Here is an 18,676-nt window from a genome sequence, read left to right on the forward strand (position 1 = left end):
CAAAAAAACACACTGCAAAATTCAGATTTCTTGATTGCCACGGAATGGTACTTTTTCCGGTTATCCACAGCTTCCTGAACGTGCCCTTTCAAGATAGAGTCTTGTGCCGTGTCCTGCAAGAAGACTATGGAAAACAAATTCCAGCGCACTTTTCTCCGTGGTACAAAACAAGTCACCGCCTCGCCAAGACCACAATCGCGAGACGAGGAAAAAAAACAGAGATGCAGGCGATCGGAGGGCCGATGTTCCTGCACTTTTCCTTGTGGCAGTCAAGCGTGGAAATTTATTGCCCGCAAATCGTTCATTCTTTTTGGATATTTGTCCTAAGGAACAAACAAACAAAAAGCGTTGTAGCGAGAAAGGTAAATAGGCTGTGTAATCATGACTGAGGAACACGTCAACAGGAAACTAAACGGTCGTTCAGTACTCTCCTATAACCTAAAGCTAATTACTCCGCTCGTAAGCTCTGCAGTTTCTCCATTCCAGAACTTACCATTAACAAGTCAAGCACGAATCAAGGAATTGAATTGAACCGAGAAAAAAGAATAAGAAATTGAGAAACTGAACTGGAAGCCCGACGAATTCTGCTACTCCTAGATCGAACCCTCCCGTTCCTTCCTAGAGAAACCTACAAAGCTATATACCCTAGCACTGCTCCCTCCATCTACATACTATTTCCTGGACCTGTCGTGAGTGCAAAGAAACGCGATGGTGAGATGCGTGAATACGAAGAGCATCTCCATAGCACAAATCACTACAAAGCTTACAAGTGCCGAAAACGCTGCGTCATGCTTCTTAGGCTCCCAAAACGCCCAGCACGTTCTCAATATGAATATCACGATATTACGATGTCAGGATTTCTATTGTCCAAACGGTTCAGGGAAACTTATGCAGGCAGGGCAGGGTATGTTGTGCAGTGAATGAGGACGCGCACAGTGTCCTTCCACATTGCACATAGGTCAGTCGGGAAGTAGGGAACAAGTATATTCGGCACAGAAACGACAACGAAACACCTTTATTTCCTGCGGGCAAGAAGCCCAAACGATCAACGCGAAAACAAGATGTAAGTATTGCGAAACGTATAAACCAACATTGATTCGTCTATCAACGTCACCATCACCAATTTCACCCGACACGGGTGAGATCCCGCAACGATGTCTTACCCCATCTAGGAATTACGCTTTCACCCTAAGTCCGAACTGGTTCGCGGGAGCGGGCCGCACCTGAAGGTGGGGGAGCCTCCGCTGTTGCCTGAATGCGAGCCGAGATGATAACAATTTAGGTCCTTTTGCGGTCTCAGGTGACTGCTGTCGACCCGAGCGAAACCGCGTAAATGGTTGAAGGCCTGAAGGTGATAGCTTTGAAGCAACGGCTTGCCTAAGAGATTTCAGCATTTTAGACGGTCTTTGCACCATTCGCTTTGATTTCGATGAGGCAGAAGCTTCCAAGTTATAACCTGGAAAGTTGTTGTTGTTGTTATAAAATCCGAGAGGCTGCTGGTGAAACAATGGATTGAAATGGCCGTGAAGTAAAGGGTTGTGGTGCCCTGCCACAGGTGCGAACACGCGCGGCTGCTCAAACACTGGGACGCGCTCTCCGTAGTTAGGAAGGAGAGGTGTCAATGCAGGAGCACCGAATGCCTGAGCATTGAAGTGAAAGTCAGGCGCAGGTGCCTGAAATGTGACAGGCCCCTCAGAGACGAGGATGCGACCGAAATGCGACCCCTGTTCAGAGGCCTCCAGATCTCGGAGAGTGCCCTCTCCTCCGAAGGCTCTTCCTGAATCCTCGTAAGGTTTAGCGTCAGCTGTTTGAGAGGGGAATTCAGGCGAGCTATCATACGCATGCTGGTTAGGAGGGGGAACCTTCACCGACGTCTGATCGCGTTTAAAGGTTATGTAAAAAGGTGGATAGGGTATGCGAACTGTTTCGAGGTCGGGTGACGCTGGTTGCTGCTGTGGGACGAGCTGTCCTAGCTGTCCTAAGCCAGGGAACTCGTGGGCTGTGGGAGCCTGAGGAAGTGTGGAGAATGTAGGTTGCGCTTGAACGCCGGGTGTCAACGGCGACGACTTAGACGTCCCTGGTGTGTGTGCGCCGGCGAAATGTTGAACTTGTGATGTTACAGGAAAGGGCGTTTGCTGGGAATGATTGTTCTGAGCTTGCGTTACAAAATGTGTGCTTAGGTCACTGCCGAAAGGGTTTTCCTGTGGTAGTCCCGCTGGAGCGACTACTCGTCCGACGAAGTATTTTGCAATGGGGTCGTCTTGTTGGGGCTGAGCACCAATTGTTGGTTTAGGTGTTTGTAGTGGATCGGCTGTGAGTAGGCCAAACGGAGGTACAGGCTCCTGAAGCTGGAAGCCAGGGAAGTCAGCGGAGGGATACCCCGCAGGCGCTTGAATAGTGCCGGGTTCTCCGTGTTGAACGAAAGAAACTGCGGATCCTGGACTATGTTGTGGTATGTGTTCCGCGTGGAAGTAAGTCCCGGGCTGAGGTGTTTTAAGCTGTACGGCTCCAGTGTGTTGGTGTGTAAGGCTGGTTGTTCCAAGCTCCCGCTGTAATGCTGGGCCGTGAATACCGGGTACGTGACGAAGAGCACCATCATGCGGCTGGTGTTCAGCGCCGCTTATTACCGGTGGCTGTTGACGAACGACTCCGTCGGGTTGGATATGAGGTGCACCGCCTAGTTGTACGCTGTCAGATGGACCAACAGCGTGGCCCAATTGGTGAGGCTGTGGTGGTTGAGGGAGAGGCGCTGCACCACTGTGTGCATGGAGGACAGGAGTACCAACGGAGGATGGCTCGTGACGTGGAACATCTGTCTGGAATTGCAAAGCAGGTCTAATACCTTGTAAGTGGTGCTGTGGATTGTGTGGAACCCCGGTCTGCACCTGAGGAACGCCAGCATCGCCTTGTTTATGGTGGACAATTATGAAGCCTCCAGGGTAGTGGTGAGGAGGGCCGAAAGGACTAGGCTGACGTAATGAAACACTGCCAAGTTGCGGATCCTGATGTTGCGAGCCAAAGTTGTTAGCGTAATGATGGGATATCCCGAATGGTCCCTGTTCCTGGGCCAGCGTTCCAGTACTTATAGGTTGGAGATGCGGTGCAGTTACTACCCCTGGGTGATATTGTAAAGATGGAATATTGGGATGAACCTCGTGTTGTTGTTGTTGGTGTACACCAGTAACAGTTTGATGCACCACCGGTCCTGTGTCGTGTTGCGGTGTTGTTGCCTTGACGGGGAGCGTTGGATGGTCGCATGGCAAAGAGTGGTGGGTAACGTCAGATGTGCCTGTGGGTACACTGGGAGGTTTCAGTGTATTAACAGGCTCGTGGTCTTGAGTATGAGTGGGTATTAACGGATCAGTTTGCTTTCCTTGTTGTACACCAATTCCGTGATGAACTGCGGCAGGCTGCTGAAGTGCAACCTCTGGAGTGTCTGCATCCTCGGGTTCACTAGCGTCATGGACAACATCTCTTTCTTCAGCTACGGCTGCTTTCCGATCAGCATCAGTTTTGTCATCTGTTTCTACGTGAGCGTGAACTACAGGAACGTGTCCTGGTACTTCTGAAACGTCTAAATGGTCGTCAACTTCCTTAGTAACAGCAAGAGTATGGTCATCTTGTGGTGACTTTGGAATTTCGGTCTGATCACGGCCTATAGGCATGCCCTGTTCTTCAGGTCCACGAACAACCTGACCATCTTGAGATACCTCGGGACCCTGGGTATGGTCCGGAAGCGAAGGCACGCCTTGTTCCTCATCTCTATTAACAGTGTGTTCTTCTTGATACACCCCTGGAGCTTGGGTATGGTCACGGATTATGGGCACGGCCTGTTCTTCAGGTCCACGAATAATGTGATCATCTTGAGATACCTCTGGACCCTGTGAATGATGGGGAAAAGAAGGCATGCCCTGTTTCTCACTTTCACGGACAGATTGATCTTGATACAGCCCTGGAGCTTTGGAATGATCACGGACGACAGGTAGGTCTTGTTCCTCAACTCCACGAACAGTCTGACCATCTTCAGACTCCTCTGGACCCTGGGTGTGATCAGGCTGTGGAGGTACGCCATGTTCCTCGGCTCCAGGAACAGCTGCACCGTCTTGGGTATGATCACGGACAGCAGGGAGGTCTTGGTCGTCAAGTCCATGTACAGTGTGACTATCTTGAGGTACCTGTGCACCTTGGGTGTGATCCTTCGCCGAAGGGACGTACTGCTCCTCAACTCCAGGAACACTTTGATCGCCTAGACGTAGCCCTGGAGCTTGGGTAGAGTCAGTCACGTCGTGCTTTTGAGAAATGCCAGCTCCATTACTCTCATGTGACTCTGCCGCATCAACAACATCGGGAAGTTTGGGAACATCATATTCATCTCCGTCACTGGTTGTATGGCCCGGTACCTCAGGGCGCCGAGTGTACTCGTATGGGGTAGGGAAAAACTTTCCCGGTGAAACATCTGGGAGCTCTGCAACATTACCACCGCTCGCCGTTCCATCTGCAACAGCGTCCTGCTTTTCCGGCACATGCTGCTCTGTAGAGTCAGTCAATCCGTCGGATCCAGTATCCTGTTGCTGTGGCGCTTCCTGCGAGGTAATTTCAGCCTCCGTCACCGTAACAGTGGTACCAGGTTCCTCCGTTCCGTCACGGGTCGTGTTCTCTTCCTGTTCTCTTGCCTCCGCTGGAATGTAGCCATCGCTTCCATGACTAGGACCTAGGCCTTCGCGGAAACTCTCATCAACCTGCACTTTCGGATACTCCTCTTCATCCTCTTCACCATGACTATCTCCCACAGTTTGTTCATCCTTCACGCTTCCATCCGCTTTGCTTTCTGTAGATGCGTCGTTTTCTGCTTGTTTGCTTTGGTACTCAGCCTGTTGAGACTGATCAGAGGTATCAGCTTCTGGCGCAGCAGCTACCGAAGCATCTTTTACTACAACATCAGGTTTTTCCTTGTCCACACCCCGTAGAGCTCCCCCTAAGCCATCGTGTTGCATTTGGTCTGCTGCATGCTGCTCACCATCGGCTCCCGTAGTTGAAGCACTCTGCCCAAAGACATCTTGTGTATGTTTGGTGGGGATGCCGACAGCTTCGGGATGGAGAGTATCAGAAACACCGTGCATCTCAGCTGTACCTCTGGCATCGTGACCAACAGCTTCTGCGTCCTGTCTCATTGACGGCATACCTCCTTCTGTTTTCTGTCCTCCGAGAGATGTGGTAGCTGCATCCTCTGCTTTTCCTTCTACATTTGCGGGTGTCGCCTCATTATTATCAAGCAGCACTTCCTCTTTACCTTTACTTGCAGAATGTTCCCTATCTAGAACTTGCCCGCCTTCTGCAGTGAGCTTCGGTTCGGGTTCCAGAGTGTCTACGGAGCTTTCAGACACCGCTCCTTGTTGAACGACACCATCGTCGTGACCGTGTGCTGCAACTTCGTCGTTATTTTGACGTACTGACGGTTCCTGTTCGCCCACACCAGGTCCGTGCTGAAGCGATATTCCATCGGTAGCAGAGTCCCTGGATTCAGCTAAGAAGACCACCACACCGCTTTGACTCTGGGCAGGTTTCTTGCGTTCTTCAGATTTCTTGGTTTCGTAGCTTTCATCGAGATCACGGGTAACACCGCTTTCCTCACCTTCTTTACCATGCTCCCGGACTTGTGGTAAAGAAACGTCGGAACCACCACTTTCTTGCGATAGACCTTGCTCTGCATGTTTTCCACTTGGCAATGCTGCTTCGGAAGGTACGTCTCTGGCCGGTAAGTCGCCAGAGTAAGATTTTGGTTTCGTGTGCACAAACCCGTTTGTTTCTGGATTTTGCTCGGATGCTTGTTCTTTGCTAACTTCTGGACCACTCAGGTCTTTAGTGACACGGTCCCGACATTTAGAAACATGGCTGGCGTGACGGCTACCGTCTGCCGGCTCCGGCTTATGAACACCCTCCGGACACAGTAAGCTCGCCTCTTCCGGTATAATTGGTTCTTCGAGAGAGGGTTCCTTGCCAGTTGCCGTCATTTGGCTTTCATGAACAGGCGCAGCACCAGTTCGCGCCACCTCAGGACTTCTCCCATCTTCGTCGCCTATAAGCTTGTCGAATTCTTCCAGGGTGTCTTTCAAACTAGAACCGACTTTAAACACTCCGTGTTGGTCTGCAGAGATAGGTACGCCAGAAGGCCGGTCAGCGTTAAGTCTGCGACCAAAGTCTTCCGACAGCGAGGGAAAATCGACCTTCCTAAGGTGCGTTGCAAACTCTGTTAGTTCTTTCCTCATGTCCGGACTGCTCTCGAGGAATGAAGCATCGTCAGTCGCAACCGACCAGCCTTTTCCGGACAGCATCACATGTATCGGACCTTGGGCTTCTGCGTCTCTGTCTGTCACAGAAGTTTCTTCTACGTCACTCTTTAGTAAAGAAGCTCCACCATCCATCGGTTGAAGGTTTTCAGCATTGGAACTTGCCGACTCTTGCTTCTCAGGAGTGGGAAAGACGGCGTTAGGGTCAGATGCTGTCGTACTATCATTCTTTCCTGGACTATGCACCTTCTGCGGAGCTGATGGAGCTTTAGGCCGCTCGGAACCTTCTCTGAAATGGAAACTGGTACCGGTGTCAAATGATTTCTCGTGATCAGATCGATCAGTCGGGGAAGTATCAGATGTACTGACATCCCCTACACTCGGTAACGTACTGTCATTCATCTCATCTTCCCTAACTCGTGCATCAGTGGCTCTTCCAGTGGATACGAAATCAGGGAGGGAGCCAACGGTATTTCTTGCGCCACCAAACACCTGCCCGGTCTGCCTAGAGCCATCCTCGGGGCCTCCTCCACCTTCTTCGTCGTTACCTGCGGTGGTGCTAGCTTGCCCACCGCTCGCATCCCCGAAAGTGACCTGCCGGCTCATGGTACCCACAACTGTTCCTTCAGGAACGTTTCCATCTCGATGCTGGTCAGCCCTAACAGGAGCACTCGAAGCACTCGAATCTAGCTTTCCACCACTCACTGCAGCGCCATCTTCACCCTTTACATCAGCAGCAACTGTTCCATGTGGCTGAAATTCACCTGTTCGCTGAGACGTTTCGGATTCATCTTTGATGTCGCGTGCACTAAACGAGGGTTCATTAATTTTTGATCCTTGAAACTTGATACCATAACCTCCAGGAGGACCATGGAAGACACGCGTACCAGTGTTGAGGACCTCCGGTTTGTCTTGAGCACCTTCCGTCTGACCGGCACCTTGCCCAACTGTGCCACTCTCCGCAACCGGCTTCGATGACTGCCTGAGTGGTTCGAACGCTAGGTCCTTGATTACAACACTGTCCTGCCCGTCTCGCACGGTAGGAAGGGAAATCTCGCCGCTCTCATTATTATCAGCAAACGAATGGAATGTGTATGTGATAGGAACCACGGGAACGCCCGCACCGGAGCTAACCACTGAAGTCGCTAGCGCTGGTTGACCCTTTCCAACACCCTCAACACCACCTGAGTTTTCAGCACTTTTCTTGTTCCCCGTTACTTCGTGGGCGCTGGTCGCATCCTCGAGTCTGGTCCGAACTGACACTGCATCTTCTGTGTCCTTGGCGATTTCCGCATGCGGAGTCGCAACACCAGTATCTGGAACCGGTTGATCAGATCCTGGAACCTTACTAACTGAAGAAGCAGACCCAGGCGTTACACCTACAGCAGCTGCACGACTGGGCTGGCCGAAGCTGCCACCTGTAATTGCGTATTCAGACACATCTGTAGCACGCTCTTCTTCAGGAGAAAGAGCACCGTGTATTCTAATTTCCTTTTCTGTGATTAAGCCTCGCTTGAGTTCGTCAGGATTACTTCCAGCAGGAACGCTCTGTAGCGTACGCTGTGAGTCCTCGTTCCACTTTCCACCAACGGTGAAGGGTGCTAACTTGTCGCTACTGGCTGCAGCATCTACGACACCTGTTCCAGGACTAGTTCCTGTCACCGTACTACCGCCACCGATCACGGAAGATTCCTTGTCTTCTGCTGCCGAATATCCAAGCCCTCTCTTGTCCAGGCCTCCGGTGTCAAGCGGAATCTTCAATTGCTCTGGTGACGAAGACTCCTCAGCGTCTTCCACATGCTCTCCGGTAGCCTCCGAGCTGTCTAGGCTTACCAGCCTGCGACTACCCTGCACGATGCCACCAAATGGTTGAAGTGTTTTGACTTCAGCCTCCTCGGATTCTTCTATGCTCGTCTCGCCACTGTCGGGGCTTGTTCCGCCACTCTCGGACGGAGGATCGTCGGAAAGACGGCGTAGGCCACCGAAGTTGGAATGGATTTTGAAGATGCGTTCGGTTTCTTCGGAACTTGAATGTTCTTCGGAGTTCGTCACAAAAGGCTGAAGCTCGTGCGGAACTCCGGTTTGTTTCGGATTTTGTCGTACCTCCAGAGGGGCAGCATGGACTGCTGCCAGCAGCAGGTACAGTGCCAGCACCTAGAAAATAGATAAACGGACGTGGTATAGTACTCGTTGGGTTCGCAAAGTCTTTGTTACGATGTACAAGTGCCTTAAAGGGGCACTAAAGTGATAGCATTTTTCGGAATGAAATATGCCGTTACCTTGATACCAACATAGAAGGAGCGGGCTTTATACGTTGCGTCGTTCGTGCTTTCTGATAGATAAAAAAAAAAAAAACGCAATTTACGTTTTCCCTCTGCCTCTAATTCTCAAGAAGCCCGATAACGCGGGGAGGCCTCCGATTGGTCTCCACAAACGATCTCCTGCGTTGATTGGACGAATCGTTCGAGGAGGCGCAGTTTCGGTTGGAGCGCACAGAAGCGACATGCTGTACATTCCAGAGCTCAGGACTTCGACAACAAGTTCCCTTGGTATGACCATATTTCATGTATCTGATCGATAACACTGATCGTACCTTAGGTTCCTTACAACATGGTCTTAAGATTGCACTACCATCAGTTGAAAAATAGGTCTACACCTCTAGATTCAAGACTCGAATATGCCCCGCACCTTTTTGGAAACTTCATAAAGTGTCGCTCTCCACTTTTACCCAGGGCGTTCATAACCGCGCAGTAGGCTTTACTCTGAACGATTTTTGCACTATACTTCCAGAAGCACTATACTTCATTCGTGCTGAAGACTGGGAGGTGTGTGGGTTCGAATCCTACCACTGGCTGTGCTGTCTGAGGGTTTCTCTGGGTTTTCCGAAGAGAAGACTTTCCAGACGAATGTCGGCACAGTTCCTTCTGAAGTCTGTCCTGGACGCATACTAACCTCCCTGTCCTCCACTCCTTCCTGCTGTCCTCTCCGTCTGTCCGCATCTGAACGCCGCTCGTAGCCACAGTTGCTTCGCGGTGCTAACACAGAATAAAAAAAACTATACTACCAGCGTGCCGGCAAAGAAATATCCCCTCTCTCTGCCTCCGCTAACCCTACGTCGTAGATTATCAGGGCTCTGCCTGTTCTAATAAGTCCTATACAGTGCGGAGCGTGCTCCCATTGGTCTCCCGATACTATATCCAATGGCATTGCGGGAGACCGTTTGAGGAGACCAATCCGAGGCCTGTCCGCATTGTCCCGCTCCTTCAGAAGGGGAGGGAGAGAAGGAAAGCTTAAATTGCGGTTTCTGTCGCTCATAACCAGGAACGACGCAACCGATGAATCTCGTTCCTTTTAGGCTGGTGTCAAAGCAACCGCGTGTTTTTGGCACTGAGTTCCAGAAATTTTGGCACTTCAGTTCCCCTTTATCGCATCATCAATAAACGAATGAATAAAATAAAATCTCCAACAACTTGGGGGAGGAAGGAGGAGGGAAGAGTCATTCGGAATGACGTTTGACTGGTAGCTCGCATGTTGCCAACATATTCGCAGAAGCAATAAAAAGAAAGGAAATCGAAACTGAAAAGCAAAAGTATTCTCGTCGATAATCTCCCGTTATAACCGCTCAAGGTCACTGTCAGATATCGAAATTCCTCTCAATTTCAGAACACGTTTCCGTACTTTCCCGCATAGCAAAGATCATGACGTGACTCCGGGGGGATTTCGCCGCTGTCTCTTTCTTTCTTGCTTTATCGTTCGCAGCCGAACCAGGATCACCGCGAAAACGTTATTTTCGTCGTCCGCGTAGCCCAATATGGGGCCCCCTGGCGAAGACTCCGCGGACTACATACCGTTACGCAGACGGAATCGCTGATGGCTCAGGAGGACTTTCTTCCCAGTGATCGAGGGCGAACACAGAAATACCTGTTCGTAGTTTTTCTATACTTTTTCGTATAGAAACACATAAAAGTGGCGGTGCTTCTTTTTCTATCTCGTCGCATTCATCATTTAAGTTTTTTTCAATTTTTTTTTCTTTCACTCCGCATTATCGTCTATATTTGTTGTCGTTGTTGAGTTTTTCTATTTGGTATAGTGACGGTGGTCTTCCGGATGATGTACGACGTTTCTTAGCGAGAAAGTTCTCGCGAAAGGTCGAAGGTCTAATTGTTTTTTGAGCGGTCGCGAGATCCCGCAGAAAGTGCCAGATGAAAAATCATTTATTGGGTTTGTCTGAGGCTCACTTTCGGAACCTCATCTCAAGCAATGCACTCTTTCCTAGACTGAAGTAATTTTTGTAGCCCATTTTTTTATACGCTACGGTTTCGGTATTCCCTGGAGGGCTTTGAAGTTTCAATTCGGTTACCGCAATAATTGTTTAAACTAGCAACAGCCACAGCACGGCCCCAGGAGCAGGGTCCTGCATTTCTTAAACTTTGGTTATGACCGGAACTGATGGTCCTGTTGGAATTACTTTGTCTTCTGGGCTACAGGGTACGTTGTGATTGGCTCACATCGCATACCTTTTTTTTTTTTTTTTTTGCTATTTCTACTCTTATTGAGCTATTAAGGATCAAGATTACATACACAAAGATAAGGGTAAGGATACGAAGATTAAAACCTATTCTCGATAAATCACATTATTCGAAGCGATCAGGAACAGCAAGCTCTAAAGGTAAAGAAGACAACAACCGCATATTTTTCTTGCAGCTAGCATCAAATTTTAATATGAGGACATCGGGAAAGAGATAACGGTATATCTGCGTTCTGCCTTCGTGACGCCTTCTAGATGTGCACTTTGGACGTGGAACGCCAATGTTCACGCGAACAAGTGACCTTAACACGAGCGCGGTAGATTCTATGACCCGTCAACATGGTCACCGTTATTTACGTACGAGGATTAATACGGGGCCTAACGCAGCCGGAAATGGCTTGATTTATACCCCACTCAGACGGCATGCAAACCTAACCCCGTTAGCGTAACGGCGTTTTCTTCACCTGTTGTCCAACCATCATTTCGAATAACGTCGTTATCTGCCCTGATTTGTTGAAAACGAGAGGCGTACGACTTTTTTTGTGACACTTATGCTATTCATAATTGTCACAAAAAAGGCTTACGTCTCCTGTTTTCAACAAATCAAGGCAGAGAACGATGTCACTCGAAATGATGGTTGGACAACAGCCGAAGTAAACGCCGTTACGCTAACGGCCTTAAGTTTGGCCTTAATGGCCTTAATGGCCTTAAGGAACCGACAAATACCCTAATCACCGAAAGAAGAAATTAACATATTGGAACCAAGTCACACATTACGTGCAAGGCGTACACAGCATGCTGCTATACGCTACTCGTTTCGAAGTGACGACTGACGCCGTGACGCTGCATCCAACCATTCCGAACTTTGGACAAAACACCCCTTTATCAGCAAGAGCGTTCGGCTTGCCTGCGAATTCCGACGCGTTGCTACACATGGCGTGCCAGTCAAAACAAAGTCACGTACACTACCTGCTTGTTGAAACTAGGAAACGCTGTCGTGAACAGCGCTGCAGGCAGGCTCAACAACTGTTTCATTTTCATCGTGTTTGCAGAAGACATCTTTGACGCACTGATTCGCTCTGCTCTCTGCGTAATATTGCACGTATTGGGTGAGTCAAGGTGTAGAAGAAGCAACCGTGGCTAACCAACAACCGGAGCTCCCAGATCGGTCTTTATTGCGCCTCGCGTGGACGAACGACCGGGACCTGCGAAGCTGCGCGAAATGCTATATGCTCACAAACTCACTTCGAGGAAAGGTCGATCGCATTGGCCAAGGAGTTCTTGTAGAACGGCGATCCTTACTGTCGTTGAATGGTCACCGGTTGCTGCTGCTGTAGAACATGTGCGAGCAGATAGCGCGATTATCTGGCAGCACAACATTGGTCCAATATTGAGCCAAGATGTTGTGCTGCTTAGGATTTCTCATTTTTTCCTGCATGTGTTTTTCTAATACACAAGGGCGCCGGCCATGCAGGTCTTTGAAACATCGTCCGCAAGACTTCGACTCGGTAGGGTCCAACTCGAACAGGTCATTATTTCTCAGAATATGAGGACTTCACTTGAAACAGTCGTCTGCATCGACAAGCGCACTCTAAGAAAAAAAAAAAAAAAAAGAGAGAGAGTAATTTTACTCCTTTTGGGGGTTAGATGCATTGCCACAAAAAAAAAAAAAAAAAAATACTCCCTTTCGGGAATAAATGCACGGGAGTGAATGAATGTCACAGAGTGTGGACTGCATTTCACGCTCTGTTCTTGTCCCAGGTACTACATAATTCGTGTGCATGCATGAAAATACTTTGAATCTAACTGTCAACCGTGATATATCGAGTGATATAACATCTTGCGACAAACATAGGGCACAATTTGCGAAGAAAGAAAGCACTAAGTGTTTCTTACTCTGTGTGTGGGTGGAAAACTGTGAACTTGGCTGAATTTTACCAGCGTTACGCCATCAAATTTACCGAGAGCTCATATTTACGTAGACTGTTGCATTCATTGTGAAGTTCAGTGCCAATTTGGCAGTAAATATCGCGGTTAGGGGACCAAAAAGAGGGAGTAATTTGCACTATAGGGGACTAGAAGCTGCAATTACTCCCCATTTTACTCAGTTTCTTTCTTTCTTTTTCCTTAGAGTGCGGAGCTCGAGTTTTGTTATAATGCGTGAAAAGTGGTTGTTTAAGCGCATGCGTAAGGGATGGACGCACTGCAGATGAATTACCGTACACCGCAGACGACACAATGCATAAAGTAAACCACGTTTTACGTGCCACAGTCAAACGCTATACACGCAAGGCACGATGTATCTCACCTGTCTGCATGAGCCGTAATGTGCATTTCAATTTCAATCCTGCGACTGGCTTACATTAAGAAAACATTTCGCGGAACGTTTTGTCCAGCTATGTTACACTGACACTGTTCTTCATCTGTACCACCACATATAACGACTTGTATCCTTTAATGCATGTATACCTGTACGAGTATTTATACCTTGCAACACGTGTATGTAACCAGCTGTTAGTAATCGAATAATACGTTCCTGAATGAGAGTCCCTGGTCGAGAGAGTGGTACGTGTTTCATTGCTAAGGTCTGCAGGGACATTGCTGCATTTCATCACACTGTTTCCTTTTTTTTTTTTACATTATGTCCGAGCATGCTTTTCGTAGTATGCAAATTCGTGTGATGCCGACTATAAACAGCAACAGTGCACTTCATGCACTTCAAACACTGGCTTCATGCACTGTGGTGCACCGCCTTTTTTTAAAAGCTATAAATGCAAATTCAGTCGCTACATCTTAAAAGCATCGTAGTCACTACGAGTAGCAATTTCACGTACGAACTATACTTTCTGCTTACAACGCGGCAGTTTATAGCCACGAATTATCATCATCTTCTTCTTCTTCTTCGTCTTCTTCTTCAGTTCAGGCGCTTTAACACTGCGGACAGGGGTCCATAAAGTGCTGACGCACGCTTCGACCCCTGCACGGTAAGTAATTTGCATTCACAGCGTGTAATTCAGTTCCCTACGTAAAAGTGCTATCTCCACGAGAAACCGAAAGCTAATCAGGAAGGCAGACACTTAGCCTACAGGACATGGAAGGTCGCCAACATCGCATCACATTCCGCGCCGGTTGAAAAGTACAATGACATCTCAATCTCAGTGTCACTGGCCTGACAGACTTGTTTGATGTCTTCTGCTCAACCCTATTCTGCCCATTACCAAACATTAGCATAAGTACCCTGGGATGTGCTGCTGCTGATGATAATGGTGATGGAACACGGACCCAGATTAGAGAAAATACGTACACGGTTGAACGTATGCAGGATCGGCAGAACGTGATTAGTACTTGATGTCTTTTGTGTCTGTATGATCAGTACAGACGGTAGGAGCCGTCGGCGGTGGTACCATAGCTCGCGCGGCTGAATGGTTAGCGTGCAGGCCATGTCACGTCGACACTGGGAGGTGCTCGGGTTCGAATCCGGGTGCATAATGTGCTGTCTGGGGGTTTTTCCTTGGTTTTCCTCAGACGCGGTCAGACATATGTCGGTACCCAGGACGCAGGTTCCCCCAGAGCGTTAGTCGAGACGTTGCCCGCCTCTGTGAGGGCGAAAACGGCGAACTCTTTCATTAGCACCACCACCATAGCACTAAAAGGTACGAGACTGGGAGGTGACCCGGGTTCGGATCCGAGCACCGGCTGTGCTGTCTGGGTGTTTTCCTTGGGCGTTCCTCAAGACACATTAAGACAGATGTCGGCACAGTTATCCCCGCGAAGTCAGCCGAGGATGCATATTGGTGACGTCGGCCGCCTGAACGTGGCCGACTAGGGCAAGCACTTCCATCACCATTACCACCACTACCACCACAACCACTAACTGTGCCCACCTTTTTTTGCATCACCGCATGCTTGAGCTGGCTTATAGAACCATACCGCAATGGAAGATCTTATTGGCCAGGATTATGCGCTGCGCGGCAACACGTTGCACGTTGCCATTTAGTTGCAACACGAAAACTATTATCCTTATCCTGTGCCATATATCTTCTTGGTCAGTGGCAACGTCATAAATACGGATTATCCTAGAAATATCCTAGAACCTAAATCATTCCATGGCCTAATGCAAATTTTGTTCGACGCAGCAGTTCGTATTTGTAACTCCTAAAATAGATATTGAGATAGGAAAGATAGAAAACTAGCTGTAATAGGTATTAAATAATGACAGTTGGTGAAATGGCGCACTAGTATACACTAGCAGTAAACACTAGCAGTACACCAGCAGTAGCAGCACTAGTAACTAGCACTAGTAGTGGGATTCGAGCCCACGCCCCCCGATCGAAATGTGCAAATGGGCGTTGAGCTCCCCTTGTATACTTTCTTGGACTCAGCTGCTACGATACGTTGCAGCAGGTCCTGCTTGCGGGTTGAGACACGGTTGTGTGGAATCGCATGTCAATGGTTCGGGAGCCCGTATTTCCTTGTCTGCTCTGGGAAATGTTCCGACGTTGTATTTAAAGAAAGACCATACGCTGCACGTGTTCATTTTCATTACTCAGAATAGATGATCTGACAACACCTGGAGATTTCAGATGGGATAAACCGCAGGGTGTTGATTTCAGAGAAGCGTGCCGCGAGCAGTACGTACACACGCCCGTGACACGGAGAGTCAGACAATCAGCGTGTCAGCGGTTAGGTTAGGTTGGGTCTGGTCGCTGTCAACGCTTACCACAAGCGTCCCCACTGCTAAGGCTGCGTCACAAACCATACAACGACCCCGGCGAACGGCACCAAGGCCCAAGAACATTGCTCTCCAATATTACGCTCACGTCAAGTCTCCTTCCACACATTCTCGGAGAGAAAAATCCCAATAAAACTCACCGATTTCATGATTTTCCACTCGAAGCAGTCAGAAACGGCCGCTTGCACGTGCCGCCGACTGTCCAGCACTCTGTGGCGAGCGAACGCGGTCCTTCCACCAACCTCCTCAGAAAGATGCTCCCTTTCGACGGTTAATCTCGAACCCCAAATCCAGCTCACGTTCACTCGCTTTCTCTGACAGCTTTCATTGGCGTCCGAAACCAGATGGGATCCAAACGGAAAAAAAAGAACTCGCTCCTGAAGTGCGCTCGCGTGCCAAATTCCGCCCAAGGTCTGGTTCAAGATCAAGCGACCTTGAGTGAGTGGCGATCAATAAAAATAGACGCAATAAATAGTACGCCTCTATTTGAAAAACGAACTACTATATCGCCCACTAATAGAGGTTTGTATCTTGAGAAAGATTTAAAAAATAGAAAGCGTAAACTGATTGAGATGTGAGATTGCTTGTTCCATCGCTCTGCAATGCGGACGTAGTTTTTGAAAAAAACAACAACAAAAAACAAACAAAATTTTGCCAGATCGCTCAGCAGGAAAAGAACCCCCAACACGTCATAAGGCAGAATACCCTCACGCTTTCCGTTTCCATTTTTGCTTCGTTTTATTCGTCTTTAAAGCGTGGTTCTGACTGCATCCGTTGATCAACTCAACGTCACCACACTCATTCATCCAAATGTTCAACACATTGTGTCGATAAGTCACGCTCGAAGAGTGAAGTAGACAAACATCAGGTTCAGTGTTCTTGTGTGGCATGGCAACTTTAGCTAAGAAGTGTGCTTCCGGATGAGCACCAACGCACGTGTACCGAGACAAGCGTTCTGCACCTCCACAGAAAGAAAGCCCGCACCGTCCGAAAGCGGGAAAGTCCAGATCCAGACCAAAGCTTTTTTTTAAAAGTTAGCAGAAGACAACGCTGTCACGTGGTTTCTGATGCTGACATGATGCTCAGTCGTCGTGCAAAATGTTGTAATGAAGTTCTTAACCAATTATACCTAGATTAATTAAATAATCATGTAGTAATTGGTATATTGTATATTACTTATTATTCGTGTATTGATTGAATTTTGCAACGTGGGCTATATTTTGCAGCTGCCATGACGTCACGACAGTTGCTTCCGGGTTTTACTCTGTCAAGTAACCAGGCGACCTGTTCAAGTGCAGAGCGGCGGGCCCTAATTTTTTTGTGACCAAACTCTCCGCATCACCTTCTTCTTTTTTTTTTTTATCGTGTTGTCATGACAACACTTGTTGATTCCGCTTTATCGTGTCTGAAAACAGTGCCCAATCACCTTTTTCTCGGTATCACAGCCTCGTGACGTCCCCCAAGGTGAGGCAGCACGTGCTTACGTCATCGTAAAACCAAAACGGGATGCAAACGTTCTGTTTCTCTCTCTTGTTGATCTCGCCGACTGCGACGCTATGTCGGATGATATTTTGCATATGGCATGTATAGACGTAACATACAGTCGAATACAGCTCTAATCTCAAAATCAGTCGACGGCTCCATGGCTGTCCTTCTAAGCACAGCGTAAGAAGCGGCGAGACAACGTCGTGGTCTGTATGACTGTATCGTTGCATGGATAGAATGACTCACATAAGGAGTAAATATACGTTTCTTGCTTTTTGTTTTTTATTCGACACAGATAAAAGTTCTGAGAGCAGCGCTGATGCCATCTTGGCAGGCAAGTTGCGCGTCTTGGAAGACATCCTGCAGGACAATGTATGCGCACCACTGGACGATTAATTAGCTAAAAACCGTTTAATGAGCTTATTACTTCGAGGTTTTCTGAGAATGCGAGATAGCAGAATTGGTGCAAGTGTCATTATTCAAACCAATCGTCCTTATTAAACACCCTGAGAAGCGAACGTACCTTGATATATAAATTGCCAAATTTCGCTATGCAAATTGAACCGAAACCACAACTTCGGACTACAAGTCAAAAACAACAACAACAATGAATGATGGCGATGACATGGGGTGTTTCACCGCTGTGGTGCGGTACCCTACCCCATTGCACGTGGACGAATATTATGTGAAGATGATGAAGGAAGAATGAAAAGACAAGAAAGAACTAAAGCTTCTGGATCAATCCAGTGGACGACAAGTAGTCCACTACAAGAGGGCAGAAAGAGAGACGCACAATACACGTGAGAGGGCTTTGGAGCGATGGAGCTGATCGGAGCTCTTCGACCCATCGCTCTTAAAAATGAACGTCAACACATAGCACGCTCCTAACCACAGCCATCACCTTTAACGACAACGTTAAGGGCGATGTGTCTCTCCCTTGATTTGATGAAAACGGGGGCGTACGCCATTTCCACAAACATGGCGTACACCCCCACCGTTTTCTGCAAATCAGGGGGAAGAAAGATGTCACTCGGGATTATGGTTGGCTAGGAACGTGCTGTGCGGCTAAGCTCCGTTTTTAGAGTGCAGATAAGGGGAAGGTTGTGTCGTTTCGGCGATTGGAAAGTGCGTAGTTCTAATTTCGGCTCTGGTTTGTCATTCGCGATGATGGTTTATGCGGTGAAGTTCTATTTTTAGAGGAGCTCCGCATTACCCATTTGTAAGGCCAATATATGTAGCAATAATAATAATAATTCAGATTAGAACACAAAGCGAACGACAGAAACATCGTTCGAGGTATCCCCCGAAGCTTTCTCCTCAAGGAATGAAGGATGCCGTTACCTTGACATCGATTCACAAGGAACAGGATTCATATTCCTTGCGTCGTTCGTGATTTATGACCGATAAAAAAAAAAAAAAAAAAGAATCTACATTTTTCCTCTCTTTCTTAAGAAGACCAACAGTGCCGAGCGAGCTCCCATTGGAGCGAGTATCCTCAAACGATTTGTCCAATCATCGCGAGAGACCGTTTGAGGAAACCAATCTCCGCATTGCAGCGCTTCTTCTGAAGGAGAGGGAGAAGGAAAGCGATACTCGCTCGGAAAGGGTACTCTTTGGTTACACCTTCATCATTACTCTGGGCTG

The 18,676-nt window shown here is 48.3% G+C and overlaps 1 protein-coding gene across 1 annotated transcript; it reads right to left on the reverse strand.

The window, feature by feature from the left end:
* Positions 1-995: 995 nt before the first annotated feature.
* On the reverse strand, positions 996-15,866 carry LOC135370678 (uncharacterized). The gene is made up of 2 exons (XM_064604468.1): positions 15,688-15,866; positions 996-8,441 (listed from the first exon to the last, which is right to left on the reverse strand). The coding sequence occupies exons 1-2, from the start codon at positions 15,694-15,696 to the stop codon at positions 1,176-1,178; spliced, it is 7,275 nt and encodes a 2,424-aa protein (XP_064460538.1). The 5' UTR covers positions 15,697-15,866; the 3' UTR covers positions 996-1,175.
* Between the last annotated feature and the right edge of the window lie 2,810 nt (positions 15,867-18,676).

This window comes from Ornithodoros turicata, chromosome 10 (genome assembly GCF_037126465.1).
Source record: "Ornithodoros turicata isolate Travis chromosome 10, ASM3712646v1, whole genome shotgun sequence".
In the NCBI taxonomy this organism is placed as follows: domain Eukaryota; kingdom Metazoa; phylum Arthropoda; class Arachnida; order Ixodida; family Argasidae; genus Ornithodoros; species Ornithodoros turicata.